The sequence below is a fragment of the Malania oleifera genome, chromosome 7 (assembly GCF_029873635.1).
Source record: "Malania oleifera isolate guangnan ecotype guangnan chromosome 7, ASM2987363v1, whole genome shotgun sequence".
Lineage (NCBI taxonomy): Eukaryota > Viridiplantae > Streptophyta > Magnoliopsida > Santalales > Ximeniaceae > Malania > Malania oleifera.
Window position 1 is genome coordinate 97,041,350 of NC_080423.1, and position 21,878 is coordinate 97,063,227.

At 37.3% G+C, this 21,878-nt stretch overlaps 2 protein-coding genes across 2 annotated transcripts in view; both read left to right on the forward strand.

Moving 5' to 3' along the window:
- LOC131159258 (cytochrome P450 89A2-like) overlaps positions 1 to 18,020 on the forward strand; it is a 33,725-nt gene extending 15,705 nt beyond the window's left edge. Inside the window, exons 2-3 of the mRNA XM_058114004.1 lie at positions 12,832 to 12,886; positions 16,195 to 18,020. The gene's annotated coding sequence lies outside the window, so the exon portion shown is untranslated. The remainder of the gene's footprint in view (positions 1 to 12,831; positions 12,887 to 16,194) is intronic.
- On the forward strand, positions 16,035 to 18,020 carry LOC131159259 (cytochrome P450 89A2-like). Its single transcript, XM_058114005.1, has one exon. The coding sequence runs from the start codon at positions 16,170 to 16,172 to the stop codon at positions 17,811 to 17,813; it is 1,644 nt and encodes a 547-aa protein (XP_057969988.1). The 5' UTR covers positions 16,035 to 16,169; the 3' UTR covers positions 17,814 to 18,020.
- Positions 18,021 to 21,878: the final 3,858 nt, after the last annotated feature.

Consider the following 21,878-nt stretch of genomic DNA (forward strand, 5'->3'; position numbering starts at 1 on the left):
GTCCTCGTCTCCAAGTGGGAGATTGTTGAGCTGTAGTGGAGACGGTGCCAGTATTGATGAGTTGTAATGGAGATGGTGCCAGTATTGTTAAGCTTTAGAGTGCCAGCATTGTTGAGTTGTAGTGACAGTGCCAACCACTTCTACCAACCCCAACTCAACTTCATTAAATCTCATTACCACCTACCATTCCCATCCATCTCCATCCATGACTATATATATATATATATATGGAGATGTGTGTGTGTGAAATATATAAGTGTGTAATTTAGTTGAAGGTGAGAGACAGTGAGAGGTGAGAGAGAGAGAGAGAGAGTTGAGTTGAGTGGAGGGCAATTGCCTCCTCCTCCTCCTTATATTTTCTCGTAGTTTTAGTGAAGATTGGTGTACTCCGTGGACGTAGGCCAGTTTGGGTCGAACCACGTTAAATCTTGGTGTTTATTTCTTGCATTTCTTGCTTGTTTATTTATATTTGTAGTGTGATTGTTGCTCCTCAATCCCCAACAGCCTATAAAAAGATAGGGTAAAGCCCAGCCCACCCATAGCACTTGCACAATACAATGTGCCCCAAGCATACCCTACAGTCAACTATACATATCACAGCACCTTATGCATATGCAATGTGCAAGCACCACCTTATGGAGCCTAGGTAGATTATCCATATTCTAATTTCCATGGGTACAAGGTATGGGAGAGACACTCTTCTAAACACATGTTTTCTTCCTTAACTTTCAAATTTGGTATACATATCTCTCAAAGGTGTTGTATGTGTTGTGTGGTTTTAAAAACCTCATTGAAGGCTATCTTAATAGACTTCCTGTTTTTAGGATTCAAAAGTGAAGGAGTTTCAATTCACATTTTTGAAGTTTATGTTGATCTTATTCTAACTAATTGAATTTCCACAGCATTTATTTTATAACAAAAAAAGAAAAAATCTATTCATGAGAAGAAAGACTTACAACGGATGGAGAATAAGAAACCCTCCCAAAAAGAAACAGAAAATAAGCAAACTAGAAAACAATTACATCAAAGCTGAATTTTCATAATATTTGTTGGAAATATAGATGATATCATGTGCTTTAACTGCTTTCTATGATTTCAAATATATTTCCAAGAATATTGGCAAGATAGCTTTAAGATTGAGTTCTTATAAAGATTCTTGTGGAAAAATCGAGCTAAGAATCTTCTCATTCTGTACTTCATTGATTTATCCACTTTGTGAATTGGATCTTCTAATAGGAGTTTTCCTTGACAAACATCTTGTAATTAGGTGTGAGGCGTTATACTTGGCTGAAAGAGCTAAGGGAGGACAGGTAGTCTGTTGATTGTGAGGCAATTTTTCTTCAAGGACTAATAGTTCTTTTAGTTATTGAAGGATACTTAATTTTGTGGTGTTACGGAATAACATTTGTGAGTGGATCTGATCTTGACAATGGAGAACATTAGAAAGTGAATTTTCAAGGGGCATAGAGTGTACATGAGGACAAAGTTAGGCCAAACCACTAAATTCGTTTGCATCTCTCTTCCTTCACTCTCTTTAAATTGACTTCATGATTGTTTTTCGATTGCTTACATGTTTTAAATTTGTGATATAAATTAGGATCAAGTTGGACTTGCCTTAGCTTTTTGTAATAACCCAATTCAACCCACTCTTGGTTCGTTAACAAGGACCATTTTTAAGGAATTGTCAAGGAGAATGTGATATAAATGTTTCACAAAAATAGCAAGATGGCATGCAGAAAAAGTACACATTTTCATCCAATCCTGCCCACTCCCACCAGAAAACTTAAAAAAAGCAAAAAAAAAAAAAAAGGAAAAAGAAACCTAACCTAATCCAATTTAAACTAAGCTTTGATTATAGAGGATTAATCTGAGGTAGGTTACAGGCTTGAAATTAAGTGGTGATAAGCTGTATTTGTTTGCTCTTAAATGTTGCATAACAGCAGGATAACATAAGCTCTAAAGTCTAAACACAAAACATTACTAGAAGCATAGGAGAAAATTCACTTACAGAAGACTTTCCAGTTCAACACAAATGACACTTTCAAGGGAACTCGACTCTTCAATGTCCAGATGATGCCTCAGCTCATAAATTGCAATCTACTCTAGACTTCACCTTTTCTTGTATATCATATCATGTCTTTTTGTATATAACCTCCTGCATATCATGGTGAAATTCTGCACTGTCGCTTGGTGGACTGATTTCTCTTGGGACCAGGATCACTATTTCAGTTTCCTTTTCAGTTATGTATTACTGTAACAGTTTCAGTTACTATATTATAAAGACTAGAAGTCTAGGACTCTCATGCTTGATTCTCTACAAAAGCATCTCCATATACTATGAATTCTGATTTCTGATCCCAAGAAAAAAAATTGCCCACTAAAATATCAAATTGCATCAATTTTGCAGTTTTCCATGAATTTCACGCACCAATAACTTAAAGCCATCAACTAGGTGTTCGCTTTCAAAAATAATGTAATTACATAATTCATGTCTTGGTGCAGGCCTGAGGGGTCTCAATTGAGTGAGGGGATTACTGAAAACATAACTACTGCACGAGTCCCTCGCTGGCTGAACGTGCCTCCACCAGAAGTCAGATAATGCAATCTTCAGAACATCCCAATATTCGGAATCTCTGTATATCCTAAATAAACTACTTCCCTTTGGAGTCCAAACATAGAAATCTATCCAATCCCTGTCCATGATTTCCATTAAACCCTGAGCTTGAGGCATACAATAAAGGGAAACGCGTGACCAAGGGGAAGCCCTCTTCATATCTCCATTAAAAAAAGGATATTTTATCTCCAGAATTCCCCTGGAAGGCGACCCTTAAACAAGGCTGTCAACTGCTCCATCTGGTGAAGCTGCAAGCCAGTTGTCCTTTGGATCCTTCCTACCATAGACCTGAAATTCATCTTCAAATAAATTCTGGCTGCTATCGTTTCTTCTATTATTACAACGCGAAGCAAACAAACCCAAAAGATAGCTGTTCCTGCTCCAGTGATATGGCCACAGACGAACAATGTGAGGGAGTGCAAATTTTTCACTGCCCAGGAAATGACAAATGTAAGAAATCAATTGAATGAACGATACAACAAATCCTCAAATTAAAATTTTAAGCATACACTCAACTTGAAGTGAAAAAAGGAGATTAACATAAAGATCAACTAGGTAATAGTTTTTATCAAAGATTAATGGAATGCAGAAAAAAATAAAAGAAAAAAAGGAATAGGGACTTGTACGAAATTTTTTCTTGACCAAGAGAAAACCTATAATAATTTACCTGGGGGAAAGATATCGTTGGTGTTTATAAATCTGTTGTATTTTTTGGATTAACTCTCCTTCATAACTGAACCGAATTTTTGTTTAATTCTGTTAATTGAATTAAATTATAAATAATTATGAAAAAAAATATTGTTGTTCTTAAAAAAATCTCAAATTAGTCCTATGGCTAATTAGATGTCTGTCTGTTCGAGAATAGGAAAAAATTAACATAATTGGCAAAACAATAATGTATTGAAAACTTAAAATTAATGAAAATAATGTTTCTTGTATATGTATCTAAAGGGTCTAAAGAAACTAGCAGAAAAACAATCTCAAACCCAAACCCTGTGTGATTTTCTATTTTCTGATGGGGACAGCAAGCGTGTTTGATTCTCTATTTTCTTCTGCTCATCAAACCACTGAAGAATACCATAATTTTTTTAATTATCTTTTTAGCTCAACAATTAATCAAAACAACAAGACAATATATGTGTGTGTGTGTATATATATTGTTGGGTTTTGTGGAGCCTAGTTATGTTTGTTCCATGGAGCGAAGGCCCAAGCCTGGTTAGAAATACTGAGAGTCTTGCCCAAGAGCTCGACCAGGAAGGCCCTGAAGGGCAACCAAGTCGAGATTTTGAGATTTCCTGAAGGACGAGATCTTGAGAGGCTCGACCATCATCTCAACCAACAAGACTTAATGGTGCGACTTGGTTGAGGATTCTGAATTTCAAGTTCCTGGTTCCCTGCAAGGCTCGACCAGGGCACGACCTTGGAAATACAGTGGTGCGACTAGGTCGAGACGATGATCTTCTTTGTGAGATTTCGACAGAACTTTCCTATTTTGATAGTTTTGATCTTGTAAACCCTATGATATATAATTCTAATGTTCGTCTATGTGGGTACAGCAGCGTAGCAAAGTGTAGCGGTGTGTAGAGTGTTTTGAGCTCTTGTGTGCACGATCCAAAGGTGTTTGATTTGGTGTTTAGGGGGTGTGCACGTTGTTTCTTCCTTGTTGAGACTGAGAGAAATTGTAATTGCTGCACTTTGTATACTTCCCTGATAATAGTGAAATCCCTACAACTTTGTAGACGTAGGCAAAATCCCTACAACTCCGTGCGTGTGATTTTTTCTTTGGCATGTGTGTTTGTCTCTATCTTGTTTCTCATAGGTTTTGTATTCTGGGAATTTTCACGTGTTTGTTTATTCTCCCTTACAACTAGTATCAGAGCCTACGGTTAGGCTTGAGTGGGAGCAATGGCAGAGGAAGCGGGAAAGGCGCCTGGAATAGAAAAGTTTGATGGCACAGACTTTGGATTCTAGAGGATGCAAATCTAGGATTATCTCTATGGGAAACGTTCGGATGTCATTGCCCAATGGGTTTGTTTGGTTACTGGAGAAGGTACGACATATTCTTGACTTGAGAAGGAATTTGATTTTTGTCGAACAACTTGATGATGAAGGGCATGCAATGGTGTTTATTGGTGGTACTTGGAAAGTTACAAAGGGAGCCAAAGTACAGGCTTATGGATACTTTATACATGACCTCAAGTCTAAGAGACACGATTGTAGTTGATGAAGCAAGTACTGATACAAGTCTATGACACCGCAGACTTGGTCACATGAGTGAGAAAGGGATGAAGATGTTGTTGTCACAAAGGAAACTATCAGAATTTAAGTCCATTGATTTTGACTTGTGTGAAAGCTGCATTTTAGGGAAACAGGAAAGGGTGGGTTTCTTGAAATCCGGCAAGACACCGAAGGCTAAAAAATTGGAGTTAGTGTACATTGATTTGTAGGGGCCTTCTCCGGCTGCATCCTTTGGAGGATCAAGATATTACATCACCTTCATTGATGACTTAACTAGAAAGGTATGAGTTTATTTTCTGAAAAATAAATCTGATGTATTTGACACTTTTAAGAAGTGGAAGGCTATGGTTAAGGCTGAGACAGGTTTGAAAGTAAAATGTTTAAGGTCAAGCAATGGAGGAGAGTACATAGATGGAGGGTTCAAAGAGTATTGTGTTGCATATGGAATCAGAATGGAAGAGACCATTCCTGGGACACCACAACAAAATGGTGTGGTTGAGCGCATGAACAGAACTCTCAATGAGCGTGCTAGGAGCATGAGGTTGCATGCTGGACTACCAAAAACTTTCTGGGCTAATACTGTTAGCACTGCAACTTACCTAATAAACCGAGGACCTTTGGTTCCCATGAATTTTAGATTTCTTGAAGAGGTTTGGATTGATAAAGAGGTAAATTTTTCTCATTTAAAAGTTTTTGGTTGTGTTTCTTATGTTTATATTGATTTTGATGCTCGTAGTAAACTTGATGCAAAGTATAAAATATGTTTTTTCATTGGCTATGGTGATGAGAAATTTGGCTATAAGTTTTGGGACAAAATAAGAAAATCATCAGAAGTAGAAATGTGATATTTAATGAATAGGTTATGTACAAGGACAAATCAACTGTAGTGTTTGATGCCACAGAGATTGATCAGAAGAAATATGAATTTGTTAACTTAGATGAGTTGACTAAAAGCACTGTCCAAGAAAAGGATGAAGAGGACAGGGAGAATGTAGAATCACAGGTAGATCAAAGTACACATGTAGCTGCGGTCCATAGATCTTCCAGGACTATTAGATCTCCACAACATTATTCACTCGCTCTAAATTATCTCCTGTTGATCGATGGTGGTGAGCTAGAGTGTTATGATGAAGTCTTGCAGGATAAAAATTCAAGCAAGTGAGAGTTAGCCATGAAGGATGAGATGGATTCCTTATTAGGGAACCAGACATGGGAACAAACTGAATTGCCAGTAGGGAAGAAGGCTTTGCACAACAAGTGGGTATTCAGTGAGTATGATGGTAGCAAGCGCTACAAAGACAGATTAGTTGTCAAAGGGTTTCAGCAGAAGTAGGGCATTGACTTCACAGAAATATTTTCTCTAGTTGTGAAGATGTCTAAAATTAGACTGGTACTAGGAATGGTGACTACTGAAAACCTACATTTTGAGCAGTTAGATGTGAAGACGACCTTCCTTCATGGTAACTTGGAGGACGACATTTACATGAGTCAATCAAAAGGGTTCATTGTCCAGGGACAAGAGAATTTAGTCTGCAAACTGAGGAAGAGTTTGTATGGCCTAAAATAAGTCCAAGATAGTGGTACAAGAAATTTGACCGTTTTCTGCATAGAATTGAGTTCAAGAAATGTGAAGCTGATCACTGTTTCTATGTTAAGTTCTTTGGCAATTCTTACATCATTCTACTGTTGTATGTAAATGATATGCTTATTGCAGAGTTTAGCATTGAGGAGATTAATAATCTGAATAAGCAATTGTCAAAGCAGTTTGCAATGAAGGATTTGGGAGTTGCAAAGCAAATCCTTGGAATGAGGATCATTAGAGACAAGGTTAATGGTGCATTGAAGCTTTCACAATCAGAGTATGTGAAGAAAGTTCTTAGTAGATTCAACATGAATGAAGCTAAACCAATGAGCACACCCTTGGGTAGTCATTTCAAACTAAGCAAAGAACAATCACCAAAGACAGAAGAAGAAAGGGACCACATGAGCAAGGTGCCCTATGCCTTAGCTATTGGCAGCTTGATGTATGTCATGGTGTGTATAAGGCCAGACATTACACAAGCAGTGGGAGTTGTGAGCAGATTCATGAGTAGGCCTGGAAAGCAGCATTGAGAGGCAGTCAAGTGGAAACTGAGATATCTGAAAGGTACATCAGATACATGTCTTTACTTCATAGATGCAAGTTTAAAATTGAAAGATTATGTAGATGCTGATTTTGCTGGTGATACTAACAGTAGAAAGTACTACTGGGTTTGTATTTACTCTGGTTGGTATAACTATATCTTGGGTTTGTGATCTACAAAAGATTGTTACTTTGTCTACTATAGAAGCTGAGTATGTTGCAACAACTAAAACTGGAAAGGAAATGATTTGGCTACATGGTTTCTTAGATGAATTGGGTAAGAAGCAGAAGATGGACATTCTACACAGTGACAGTCAGAGTGCAATTTTTCTTGCTAAAAATTCAGCTTTTCATTCAAAGTCGAAGCATATATAGACAAAGTACAACTTTATTCGTTACCTTATTGAAGATAAGCTGGTAATACTTGAGAAGATCTGTGGATCTAAGAACTCGGTAGACATGTTGACTAAGAGTGTCACTATTGAGAAGCTGAAGTTGTGCACAACTTCAGTTGGCCTTCTAGCTTGAGGATAGGAGGATGAGTTGCAGGGATAAGGGATTGTTTTTCTGAGGATTGCGGTTGATGTTGTTGATTCAACTAGTCTCCAAGTGGGAAATTTGTTGGGCTTTGTGGAGCCTAGTAATGTTTGATCCATGGAGTGAAGGCTTAGGTCGATAGTCCCACGTCTAGCTAGAAATACCGAGAGTCTCGCCTAAGTGCTCGACCAGGAAGGCCCTGAAGGGCGACCAAGTCAAGATTCTAAGATTTCCTAAAGGACGAGATCTTGAAAGGCTCGACCAGCAAGACTTAATGGTGCGACTAGGTCGAGGATTCTGAAGTTCAAGTTCCTGGTTTCCCATGAGGCTCGGCCAGGGCACGACCTTGGAAATACAGGGGTGCGACTAGGTCGAGACAATGATCTTCTGTGCAAAATTTTGGCAGAATTTTCCTATTTTGATAGTTTTTATCTTGTAAACCCTAAGATATATAATTCTAATGTTCGTCTATGTGGGTAGAGCGGCGTAGCAAAGTGCAGCGACGTGTAGAGTGTTGTGAGCTCTTGTGTGCATGATCCAAAGGTGTTTGCTTTGGTGTTTAGGGGGTGTGCACGTTGTTTCTTCCTTGTTGAGACTGAGAGAAACTGTAATTGCTGCACTTTGTATACTTTGCTGATAATAGTGAAATCCCTGCAATTCCATGAACGTAGGCAAAATTGCCGAAACCACGTAAATATTGTCTTGTGCATGTGTGTGATTTTTGCTTTGGCATGTGTGCTTGTCTCTATCTTGTTTCTCAAAGGTTTTGTGTTTTGGGAATTTCCGCGTGTTTGTTTATTCCCCCTTACAATATATATATATATATATATATATATATATATATGCAAACAATTTTTGCTCGAGCAAGAGACTTGAGGAAATACAAAGGAGTAGAGAAATACGAAAAATCGTTGAGTCGTCGGTGTCGTTGTTGTACAGCCAGGATTCTAGGAAGTCGTTGTTGACTTGCTAGTTGAATGGGAAGTTAGGAAGTTGGGAACCCTTATTCCCAAATGCAATTGACAGATTCGAGTGCTTTAGCCAAAGTACTAGTGCGAAGTTGGGAAATAGGGAAAGGGAATTATAGCTCTGTGGAAGCACTGGAAGGTGGAAGCCGAAGGGGAAGTGCGAAGTGTGAACTGGGAAGTGGAAACAAGGAGTGAAAACTACGAACTGCGAACTGCCGAGTCGACTGCATGCGAAGTGGGAATTGCGAAGGGAAGTGGGAACTAGAACCTAAAATCCTAAATTATATAATTTATATTTAATTATTAATTAATTAGATAAATCGGTTAATTTGGTCAACTGAACTTTACTTTCTCCATAACCGAATTGAAACCCGAATAACCGAATTTACCCAATTATAAAACCAAACCAAACCGAATAACAAATTAACTGAACCAAACTAATTGAATTTAGTCGGTTAAAACCGAATTATGCTCACCTCTAGTCACTAAAGCAAATTGTTGATTTTATTTTCTATTTTGTTGTGTTATTTTGTTTGAGGGACTTCTCCCTTTATTTGTAATTCATTTGTATTTGCCCCTTCGAGCTAATATATACTTTTTACGTTCTTCCATATATATATATATATATATATCTATTTGATGTGTTTAGATGATACTCTATTGTAATGATTTGAAGATCGAAAAAAGAGTCAACTATGAGCTTTCTTGTTGAAAAGAGCAATCATTTTCATCTTCCTAAGTATTGATGCAAATTTGAGTCGAAGGCACAAATCCTTCAATGAATCGCTGCCATATTGTGACGCCCTGATTTTTGTACCAATTTTTTTCATAAACAATAATAAATGAATTACATTTCATTGACAACATCCATAAATAATAAATAAATACTCACTCGTCCTCAATAACATTCATAAATCTGCCACGTCAACAAGCCTACTACCATCCATATGACCTGACCCACATTGGGTACCCGGTAAAAAGTCATTTTATTCATAAAATCTAACAACGGAAGATAGTATAATCATATAATCCAGAATACAATATCCAGAGTACTAACATACATATTTACACAATACTATCTCATAACCAAAAACGGTACAACCCTAGGGAATCACACCCCACTAGTCCAAACTCACGCTGTATATTAGGGTTCCAGCTCTCTACTATCACAGAGCTCTATCACCTGGTCTATCCCTATTCCCTGAAAAATTTAGATAATTTGGGTGAGACACATTTCAGTAAGAAGGAATAAATTATTTACAGTGTGTGGCCATAGGAGTTCAATTCTAACATGTTTTATTTTTCAAAACAACATTTCATCTGAGAAAATACACTAATATTCACATTCACATAATCATATAAATATACAACACAAACTTTTATAAGCTTTAAAACCATTTCTCAAGTTTATTCATTTCCAACACACATAATTGCCCGCGAAGTTCCTGAGAATAGGGAAGATTGTCCACCCATACAGGTAGCTTCCCTCTGCCCTAACACGTTATGCAGCCAGGAATGGCCACATCCGATACCTATCAGGGCACTCACCTTAGTAAGCCCTCATACGGAGAGTTTCACTTTGCCTCAATTATTTATTTTATAAAACACACACTCTTTCATTTTTCACAATCATTTCCCATTTTAACTCATTACATATCTATGTATACATAATTTCACATTTATGTACTTTACATAATACATTAAATCACATAATTCCAATTCTCAACACATTCACGATTTCCATACTGAGCATACCTCCCCAATGGCATCAGTAAGAATCTCATACACAGTTTCCATACTGAGCATAACTCCATAACGACATCAGTAGGAACTTCACAACACAATTTCCATACTGAGCATACCTCCCTAATGGCATCAGTAGGAACTTTACAACACAATTTCCATACTAAGCATACCTCCCTAACGGCATCAGTAGGAACTTCACACACACACACACACACACACAGTTTCCGTACTGAGCATACCTCCCCAACGGCAGCAGTAGGAACTTCACACACACACAGTCTCCATACCGAGCATACCTCCCCAACGGCATCAGTAGGAACTTCGCACATACACACAGTCTCCGTACTGAGCATACCTCCCCAACAACATCAGTAGGAACTTCGCACACGCACACACAGTCTCTATATTGAGCATACCTCCCCAACGGCATCAGTAGGAACTTCGCACGCACACACACATAGTCTCCATACTGAGCATACCTCCACAACGACATCAGTAGGAACTTCACACACACACACATAGTCTCCATACTGAGCATACCTCTGCAACGGCATCAATAGGAACTTCACCCATAAACACACAGTCTCCATACTGAGCATACCTCTCCAACGACATTAGTAGGAACTTCACACACACACACACACAGTGTCCATACCGAGCATACCTCCCCAACGACATCAGTAGGAAAGGAATACCACCACCCGTAATTATTGTGTGGTGTTGGCATATCATCAATCATATTTCAGTATATCTCAATTCAATTTAATATAAATATTCTCATCATTTTCTGTACACATTTCATCATCTCATAATAATATATATCATATTTCACATATTTCCACATTTCCCAAAGTACTTATATCAATAATTCACAAATCTCATTTTTCAGGCAAAACATTTCAACTCACATATAAATACCATATTTCATTATTTTTCACTAATTACATCAATAATTCTCATTTCAATATTTTTTCAGAAATTACTCATCGTTATATTTTACACTCCAAAATATCACAATTTAAAATTACTCAAATGCCACACGATTTATCTGATATTTATATCATAATAATTTTCAGACAAAATATCATATGTTCATTTTCACATATTAATTCAACTAATAATTTTAAAAACAATGCTATAATTTATTCCCTTTACTTGGCTTACTGAGAGTTTCGTTAACACCTCAACTCCTAAACCCCTTGTACCCCAAATTTGGGGTTCTGCCCACAACAATTCTATGAGAATTCCGTCTCACTAGACTTGTAGAGAATCATCCCTAGATTCTTGTGGTGGTTTCCGTTCGTCAATCGGCTTATAATTTACAAGAAATTAAAGAAAAATGAGAAATTGATTTACCATAGGAGATATGTCTACACCGCTTCTACCACCGATCCGTTCCGATACAAATGACGGTAGCAAAGAATGGAGTTCAGCGGTATCTTCCGATTTTTGATCGGGTGAAAATTCGCCACGAAATCGAGGAGAGAGGGAGAGAGAATGAAAGAAAAGAGAGAGACTGCAAGAAGAAGAAGGAAAGTAAAAGTGGTCTCTGAATATTAAAATGCAAGCTTCAGGAAGCTTTAATTGTTTTGTTTTTTTTTAATTATTATTATAACTTTTACATATATATATATATCTAATGTATATTATAGTATTATTATTTAATTAATGATAATCATTAATTAATTTATTTATTTATTATTTATTATTATTATTATTATTTATTTATTTATTTATTTTTCATTTCCAAGCCTATCATTTTTTGGGGTGTTACACATGTTAGGTCTTGCTTTTTGGAGGCTTTGTAAATGTCCAAAAGTTCATATACACAGATATCTATTTTAGTTTCCTCGTCATTTTCTTTTTAGGTGAATTATTTGTATGAGTTTCACGAAAAAGAACAACTTAATGAAAATAAGAGAAAGGAGGCTATAAGGGTCAACTTTTAAGTTTGTTCTAATGTTCCAAAACTTTGTCCATTTTTCTAGCCACACCTTGTGTTCCAATTAAATTCATCTCAAGCAATATAACTCCGAAGTTGTAAAGAAGCTTTATTTGGAAGTTTTTGAATTTTTTTTTTTTTTATCACTAATGAATTTGAAAGAATGCTTGTGACTCAAACAAACAATTTTTTTTATAGAAAAGTTGATAATCCCCTTAATTTAAATTTGATATTGGTGAATTGATGTTATATAACATTTTGATTTCTGTGAGCATGAGTAATGTAGTTATATCTAAATGGTGATTGTCTAGTCAAGAATTGATGACACATCATATATGCTCCATTTGAAACTGTCATATACTCATATGCACTTCTTGTGATTTTTGTTGGTATTTTTCATTCGAAATGATATTTTTTAGATTTAATTTTTTTAGTGCATACATCATCTTTTTTTTTTTACCCTGTTGCTCATTAGTAGAAAAAACTATATGTTTGTTAATTTGCTTGTATTTTTATAGTAGAACATGTATACAAATTTCAATATTGGCATTTGGTCGCACTAGTTCACAGTTAATATAAAAAACATAATTTAACAGTGTTGGGCATTAATTTCCCCTTTTGCTCAACGAATACTTTATAAAATGGGTTGAGAAATGATATGCAGCTTTTGCTAACTTGACAAGGGCCGGAGCTTGAAGAGCATTTTGGGTATTTTCTTGGTAATCTCTCTCTCTCTCTCTCTCTCTCTCGTTTAATGCTTATCAATGTTTTTGAAAGACTCAATCAAGAGGCTAATCTCAGCAAGATGAGGCATGCCCCAAATGCCTTAAAGTTTAGTCAAAAAGCGCGAGTGCATCACATGTTAAGATTTATGAGGCTTATGCTTTTTTGGTGTGTGAATCTCAAGTTTGAGACTTAACTAAAAATTTAACCATGTGTTAATATGAAAGGGAATACCCTAATATCAGTTCTTAATCTCCCAATTTTTGTTTTTTTGTTTTTTTAATTAGTGGTTGATATTTTGAGTAGGATGGTGGATAGGGTTGTGGATAGAGGTTTATGGGAAAGGGTTGGTGGTGGGTATGGAGGGGGTTAGGGTTTTGCATCTTCAATTTGCAATCTTCTTTTTAGAGGACCATAGACCCTTCTTTTTGAATATTTTGGGTCTTCTCCATGTTTACAAGAAGGCTTTTGGGCTTAAGATTAATACGGGGAAGAGCAATATCACGATTATCAATATGCCTAGTGAGAGTGATAGGGAGTTGTCTTTGGAGGTGGGTTGCAGTATTTTGGAGTGGTTGCTGTCCTATCTAAGGGGGGTTCCTTTGTGGGGTAACCCTACATTTGTCAGTTTTTGGGATCCTGTTGTGGAAAGGGTTTCTAAGAGACTATATGGTGCAAGGTTGCCATTTTTTCTCTTGGTGGTAGAATTACTCTCATCCAAGATTGTCTTTCTAGTATCCTCTTATACTTTCTTTCTATTTTTAAGATTTTGGTGGGGGTTGCTACCAAGATTAAGAAGATAATTAATAAGGAATTTCTTGTGGTCAAGGGTAAGGGGTTTTAGGGATATATATATATATATATAAAGAAGAGATTTCATTGATAAGAGGAAAATTTACAAAATGGAGAAAAGGATTTATGCCCTCAAAGTTCTGGAAAAAAACTGAAAAAATATACTAATAAAATAAAAAATGGGAAAAAAAACATAAAATTCAAAGCAAAGGCTTCCTCCAGTTTCGCTGAATATCAAAAAAACAAACTCCCTTAAAGCAAATGAACCCTACACACCAAAAAGAAGTCAGGTAATGAATCCACTCCCAAACCAGCTACTGACTCAATTTTTTGCTGAAAAAATGTGTGCATTAATTACACTCCAACCATAATCTGTGTAGCACTATAAAAATACCACACTTACATAATGTCATCCTCTCCTTCCTTCTACCAAACCCCTCAAAGGAAATTCACAAAAATTTCTCCACCTACGTTGGATTTAGGAATCATTTGGTAAGCTAGGAAGTGGTGGGCAAGTCTAGACGGGAGTGTGATTTGGGTCTTGGAAACTTCTTGTCCAGAAACACAGCTGTTCTGGCTAAATTGCTTAGGCAGTTTCTGCTAGAGAATTCTTCTTTGTCGTATAAAGTTGTAAAAAGTAAGTATGGATTAGACAAGAATTGGTAGGATACTAATTTTGACATTTAGATGTTATTCAGAAAGTCCGTGGATAGCTATCTCCTATATTTTCCCCCTTTGTATTCCCCATATTAAATACCAAGTGGAAAGGGGTAGTAATATCCGCTTTTAGAAAGATCCTTAGTTGGGGAATGTAGTTTTGTCCACCTCTTTTCCTCACCTCTTTCACTTGGGCTCAGGGCAAGATGGTTATTTCCCATTTTGTTGTTGATCCAGGTGGTCCTTCAGCTTCTTGGGATTTTAATTTTCATAGGTCGTTGAATGAAAGGGAGTTGGTAGAGTTATCCTCTCTTGCTAGTCTTGTTGAATAATTGACCATTTTCTTCGAAGAAGAATAGTCAATATTGATCTTTGTCGGGGGTTTATTCTTGCAAATCTTCTTGTGATTTTTTGACTAGATAAAATTCCTCTTTTCCTCTCTATAAATCCATTTGGAAGGCCAAAATCCCCTCTAAATTAAGGCTTTTATTTGGTCGATTGTGCTCGACAGAATAATTACGAATAACTTGCTCTAGGTCAGGAGTCCTTTGAATGCTCTCTCTTTAGATGTTTGTGTACTTTGGTTTAATTGTTCAGAATCTACATTGCACCTTTTTATACATTTGTGATTATGCTTGGAGGGTATGGAATAAGTTATTTGGTTTTTTGGGCGAATGTTGGTTGGGTGTGCTCAAAGGCGGTGAAGGACTTTTTGGCAGTTTCTGCTATTGGCTTTGATAAGAAAAAGTTAAGGACTTTGAGTTTGCACTTGTATTATTTGTTCTTTTCAAATTTTGGGCTTTTTTCTATGTTTTTTGGTCTAGGATTTTCCAGATTTTGGTAAGGAGATGTCTAATTATGTTTGTTGTGTATTCTTAATCTATTAATGTTATTCTTTGTTTGCTATTTAAAAAAAAAAAAAGTGAGATAGATAAGAAGAAGAGAGGAAACTCTTAAATCTTTACCTTTCCAAAATAATTGGAACTTCATAATGTTATAACCAACGATTTGTGTAGCAAAAAAAAAAAAAGGGTTTGGCATGATTTACTGAATGTATTTAAAGTAGTATTTGTATTTTTCACAAATTATGTTTGGTTTTTAATTTTATTTGTGAATTTCTTAATTTTTGATTTTAAAAAGTATATATGTAATTTATTTGCATATTCTTATTTAAAAAAATAGAAATATAAAAAGCTTATGTCTTAAAATCAGTTTTGCCTGGCCTTATAAAGGTTACAACACCTTACCATATAAATTCACGTTTTAGGACCTTGATGCTTTCTTTTTTTTTTAATTTTTTTTCCCAAAAGAAAAGCTATTAATTAAAAAGGGAGAAAAATTTACAATGGCTAGAGGATAAAAGATTATCTTAAAGAAATTTTAAAAGGAAAAAAAAATTGCATTGGCTATTGTCTTTTAGCTTTTGTTTTGTTCATTTGAGATACCTCTTTGATGGCCTGTTGGCCGTTACTATGATAGTCTCAGACTCTCAAGTCATGTATCAAATTCTGAAATGACATGCAATTTATTCTTCCCTTTTTGTCCTTTCTTTGCCAATATTTCTCACTTACTAAGTTTTTTTAACTGAAAATTGTTTTTTTTTTTAATTGAAAAACGTTTATCCTGTTAACCAATGTACCTTTGCCGTTGGGTGGTTGATGGGTTTACGTATAAAGAATGTGAACAATAGTTTCCAAAACGACATGTAATAAAAATTTATCTCTTCATGACACTCCCCACTTTCAAAACATGTGCCCGCCCCCACCTGATGCTTAATAATTTAAGTTACTCATGGTCAACATAAAAGAAGTCTCCTTCCAACTCTAAACCATGTTCTATATGCTGTTATTACCAGGCACACCCTCTTCATCCATTGGCCAAAAGATGGAGACCTGGTTCATCATCATCGCTTCTCTTTGCATCGCTGCTCTCTTGAAGTCCCTCTTCAATCTTCTCTCTCCCACCAGTCCTAAACCCAGCAAAATCAAAGGCAAGCTCCCTCCAGGACCCTCCACTGTTCCCATCATTGGCAATTTCCTATGGCTCCGGAAATCCATTTCAGAAATCGAATCCATTCTTCGGAACCTGCACACCAAGTACGGACCCCTCATCTCCCTCCGCTTTGGCTCTCGCCTGACAATCTTCATTGCCAACCATTCCCTTGCCCATCAAGCCTTGATACAAAATGGCGTTGTCTTCGCTAATCGTCCCGCAGCTACTCCAGTTGGCCGAATCTTTAGCAGCGACCAACATAGCGTCAACTCCGCTGCCTACGGCCCTGTCTGGCGCCTTCTGCGCCGCAACCTCACCTCAGAAATGCTCCACCACTCACGGGTGAAGTCCTATTCTCACGCTCGCAGGCGAGTCTTGTGTATCCTTGTCAACCTCCTCAAGACTAGCCAATCTCAAAAATTAGGAGAGCCAGTTAAGGTGATGGACCATTTCCAGTATGCCATGTTTTGCTTGCTTGTTTTCATGTGTTTTGGTGAGGAGCTGGAGGAGAAGAAGATAAGAGATATCGAAGATGTGCAGCGTCAACTCCTACTATCCGCTGCACGATTCAATATACTCAATGTCTGGTCAAGATTGGGAAAGATTTTATTTCGTAGTCGTTGGAAAGAGTTAATGCAGATGCGCAAGAGCCAGGGAGACGTATTGATTCCTCTAATAAGAGACCGATTGAAAGCCAAACTGGAGACCCAACGGAAGAATATGCAAGACGGAGAAGGTAAGAATGAGTCTGTCTTGTCTTATGTCGATACTTTTATTGATCTTAAGCTGCCGGACGAGAAGAGAAAGCTTAATGAAGAAGAGATGGTGAGTCTGTGCTCAGAGTTTTTGAATGCCGGCACCGACACTACGTCAACGGCGCTGCAGTGGATCATGGCCAACCTGGTGAAGTACCCACATATTCAAGAAAAGCTTTTTGCAGAGATTAATGGGGTTGTCGGAGAACTTGGAGGAGGAGGAGGACCCGAAAAGGTGAAAGAGGAGGATCTGCAGAAGATGCCATACCTGAAAGCTGTGATATTGGAAGGGCTGAGACGGCACCCTCCGGGCCACATGGTGCTGCCCCACGCTGTCACTGAAGATGTAACATTGGATGACTACGTTGTGCCCAAAAATGCTGTTGTGAATTTCATGGTAGCAGACATGGGGTGGGACCCAAAGGTGTGGGAAGATCCGACGGCTTTCAAGCCCGAGAGATTCCTATCGAACGGTGGAGATGGGGGGGAACTATTTGACCTAACAGGGAGCAGAGAGATTAAGATGATGCCATTTGGCGCGGGGAGGAGGATATGTCCAGGGTCTGGTCTGGCCATGCTTCATTTGGAGTACTTTGTGGCTAATTTGGTGTGGCATTTTGAATGGAAGGCTGTGGATGGAGATGAGGTTGATCTCTCTGAGAAGCAAGAGTTTACAGTAGTGATGAAGAATCCATTGCAGGCTCACCTGTCTCCAAGGCTGAAATAAGGATCCAATTCATCAACATGTTGCTGTCCGTCTGTGTCTAGTACACTTCTTCTAATAGCTATTTTGTTAAAAAATAAAGGCTGCATCATTGTAAAGTTGGAAAACTACGGAAGCCTGCAATTATAACTTAATATACTGTTTTCTGCAGGTCTGCTACCATAAGGAAATCTCTGTATTTTTAATTTCTAGTGCTTTTATCTGTCACCACCTTTTTAGTTTTCTTTTTTTACTTCTCTATTTCTTCTGTGGAATGATTTTACCACCTCAGAATTCAAAAGGAATGGTTTGACTTTTCATTGAAATTGGTTAAAAGTGTGATGAAAAAGGTGTTTGGACGCATCATTTCTTACTTATATTTTATATGGAGGTTTGAATTCAAGGACATGTACACTTCGCATGCTTGCTGATTCCATTTTTCATTATTCAATTTTTTATTTTGAAGCTTTCTTACATAAAGCTTGCAAATGATGCCCATGTTTCTGGAATCTGGAAGCATGCTTTGGGTCAACTTTCTTAATTTATAGGTGCGTTTGGCATTGGTTATTTCGAATTAAGAGAATATTGTCTAAAAATAATTGTAAAATATTTATATTATACCGAACACTTTATAGTTGTTTAGTTTTTTTGTTTTTGATTGGTTGCTAGTAATTGGTTTATTGGTTTTGATTATGTTGGTTAAGTTAGTTTTAGGGTCTTAGAGTTTGTTTTTGATTTCTCAAAGTCTCAAGATTAGAATCACGGTATTCCTCTGCCATAAGTGAGAGATTTTCTAATAAAACTAGAAAGTGCTGACCGTGCTGTCCTCTTATTTTTTATATAAAAAAAAAACCAATCGCCTCACCAGTTTTGCTTGTCAGTCAATATTTATTATTTGAAGATTGCAAAAAAATAATAATTAAATAATCTCAATTAGTGGCATGCTCAACCTTATTTGTGAATTTTTTGTGCTATTTTCCTGAACATATAAGATGCACATATATCAAACAAGTCAATACAAAATTCTCATTTTACATCATGACTTGAGTTTCGAATTATGAAGTTCAAACGAAAAGGATGAACCACCCCTTAATTTTCATCATAGGAAAAGAGGGGAAATGATTAATTTTACACTCACATTTTGACATTATATGAATTCCACAAGATTTTTTCCGAACAGAGCACAAGGATGCTACGGATGGTGTTTGGCGTGTAGCTAGAAAACACAGTAGTGGGGGGGGGGGGGGGGGGGGGGGGGGGGCGGGGGAGGGGGGAGCACAACGCATGTGGCAACCCCTTGAACTTACCAACCTCCTCCACCGAAGACGAAACAACCTTCACTTGTACTGCCTTTTCCCCTTCACTCTAGAAATTCAATGCCAACAGTTTCCCAGACACTTTTATAATGTAGCTGTCAAGCTATGGTTAACGAATTTTGCTTCAGTACAAATTGCCAGACATTTCAACAATTAAAACTTGAAGGGTCAAAAATTTTGTTTACGAGAAAGATGAGGAAGGAAAAACAAGGCCAAGCGATCATGGCTGCACCCGCAGACCTCAAGAGGTACAGCCCTGCCCAAACTTGCAAAGCAATTGAGTACGTACAGGCCAATGTAGGCGATTATTAGCATATTAACAACCACCCACATCCAGAGTGCGGAGTCCACATCCAAGTGCAGTTAAGCCACAAAAAGCCAAGCCATAGGGGGGAAAGTCATTCTCAGAAGATAAGATTAATCAGACGTAGAACAATCTCTCTCTCTCTCTCTCTCTCTCTCTCTCTCTCTCTCTCTCTCTCTCTCTCTCTCTCTCAGACAGCTCTCTTTTTCATTTCTCCAAACGGATTGATTAACTTAAGCATCAAAGAGATCCCCAACCTCTAGGAGCGTAGTTCCTTGTTATGGATCTTGAAGGTGATGATGAGTCTTCATCAACCTTTCATACTATCAACCTCTAAAAGGATGATCCATTTCCAGCATCAACAAATTCTATAACTAGAATGGATAGCCCATAATGGAGATAGTGCCAGCATTGATAAGCTATAATGGAGACGGTGCCAGTATTGTTGAGTTGTAGAGATGGTGTGACGACCTGCTCAATTTCCACATTTTTTTTAAAACATAATAATAATAAAATCAGTATCTCATATTCCAGCTCAATAGATCATGATCCACCTGGGCCCGTGGCTACCAAGGATACATCAGAACACAACACGGAAGTCTAAACAGCAGAGAAACATATAATCACAATATTATAATTACAAAACATCCATCACATTACTACAATTACCAGAGTCACTATACCACTGTATTTTAGTATATACATCCCAAAAGAACAAAATTTGGGAACACATGCCACAAAATTTAACTGTCCCTACCAAAGCTTACCCTTCAAAAAGGGCAGACAACAGCTTTAGCTTTGCGGGGCCTTTCCCGCACTCCTATCTGGGGCTCCTGAAAAGTTTATAAAATTTAGGGGTGAAACACCTCTCAGTAAGGGAAATAAACTAATACCAATGTGTGGTAACATAAGCATTTCGTGTTTTACATATACCATACATAACATATTCTGTAACTGTTTATCAAATCTGGGAAAACATATATATATATATATATATATATATATCAAATCATGGTAGAATATAGTGTATTTTCATTATCATATCTCATCTTATAGCATAATAATAATAACACAAAACGTCCCTAGTAGGTTAGCTGGCTGTTGTCATATATTACCCCCACATGACTGGGTTCTGTGGCCCGAAAGCGGGACCTGACAATGGTTGGCCGACCATTGCCAAGTCAACAGTACAGTTTGTAAGTTCGATGGGTCTGCCTGACCTGGTCCGTACACTAGGGGCGATCGCACCCTTCTTAAAAACCACATCAACCATCCAATCTCACATCACTCCGTATAGCGGCGTTAACACAGATATCAGGATCACGAAGACCATGGACACATAGCAACGGTACCGTGCAAGTGGTAGCCTAGACCAAGCCAACTAGGTTCTGATATCATATACATATAATGAAATTGTGATACATGGATATCTCATATCATTAATTTTCACATCAATCATATCATTTTGTATATATACGTATATATACAACCCGTACGCTGGCAAATCACATCATTGCACGCCCTGTACGCCGGCAAACATATCATAATCCCATTTCAGAAAACAATATTTCATAACATTTTTATACTCATGCCACACTAGCAGATTTTCCACGTATTCAACGTATCATCATTTAAATAGTATTTCCCTAAATATAAATCATATATATATATATAAGCATTTTTACTTTCCAGAAATCAAATACTATGTATACATACATTTTATCAAAAAAGACTAGCTTAGTTTATCCCCTTACTTGGATACTAAGAAAGCCCCCAAAACAATCTAGTCTAACTCCCGTAGGATTTCCTGACCAATACCCTGAAAATGAAAACTGCCAGTATTAAATTTCAGTATTTTCATACGTATATCATTTCTTATAACTATCGCAAGACCAAATTTGGCTTAAAAAGCCTTACCTCAACTCTGGGATGATTTCCAACTCGCTTCACCAACGATCAACTTCGGAAGATTTGGAGAGAACTTCTCTAGGAGCGTCGTGGTGACTTCAAATCGTCGATCTGGTGAAGATTTAGCTTGAAATCGAAGAGAGAGAGAGAGAGAGAAGACCGAAGGGGAGAGAGAGAGAGAGAGAGGGAAAACTTAGCTTCTTTAGGAAGTCAAAATCTGGATTTTCATATTTATAGACTGGGGATTTCGTCGACAAGTGACATCATTTGTCGACGAATCTTTCAATAATTTCGTCGACGAAATTCAGTCGGCTCTAACCTCTCTCGGTATTTCTTCATCGACGAGCCCCTGTATTCGTCGACGAATTCTCTTATACCTTCGTCGACGAGTCCCCTGTATTCGTTGACGAAGAGCTAAGAATTCCTCAGGATTTTTCCTTTTCAAAATGCAATGTCATCGACTTCTTACTTCTGTTTCTAGTTTTCATTCCCCTTTCTTTTATTATTTAAAAACCGTTACTCTTCAGGTCATTACATTCTTCCCTCCTTATAAAATTTTGC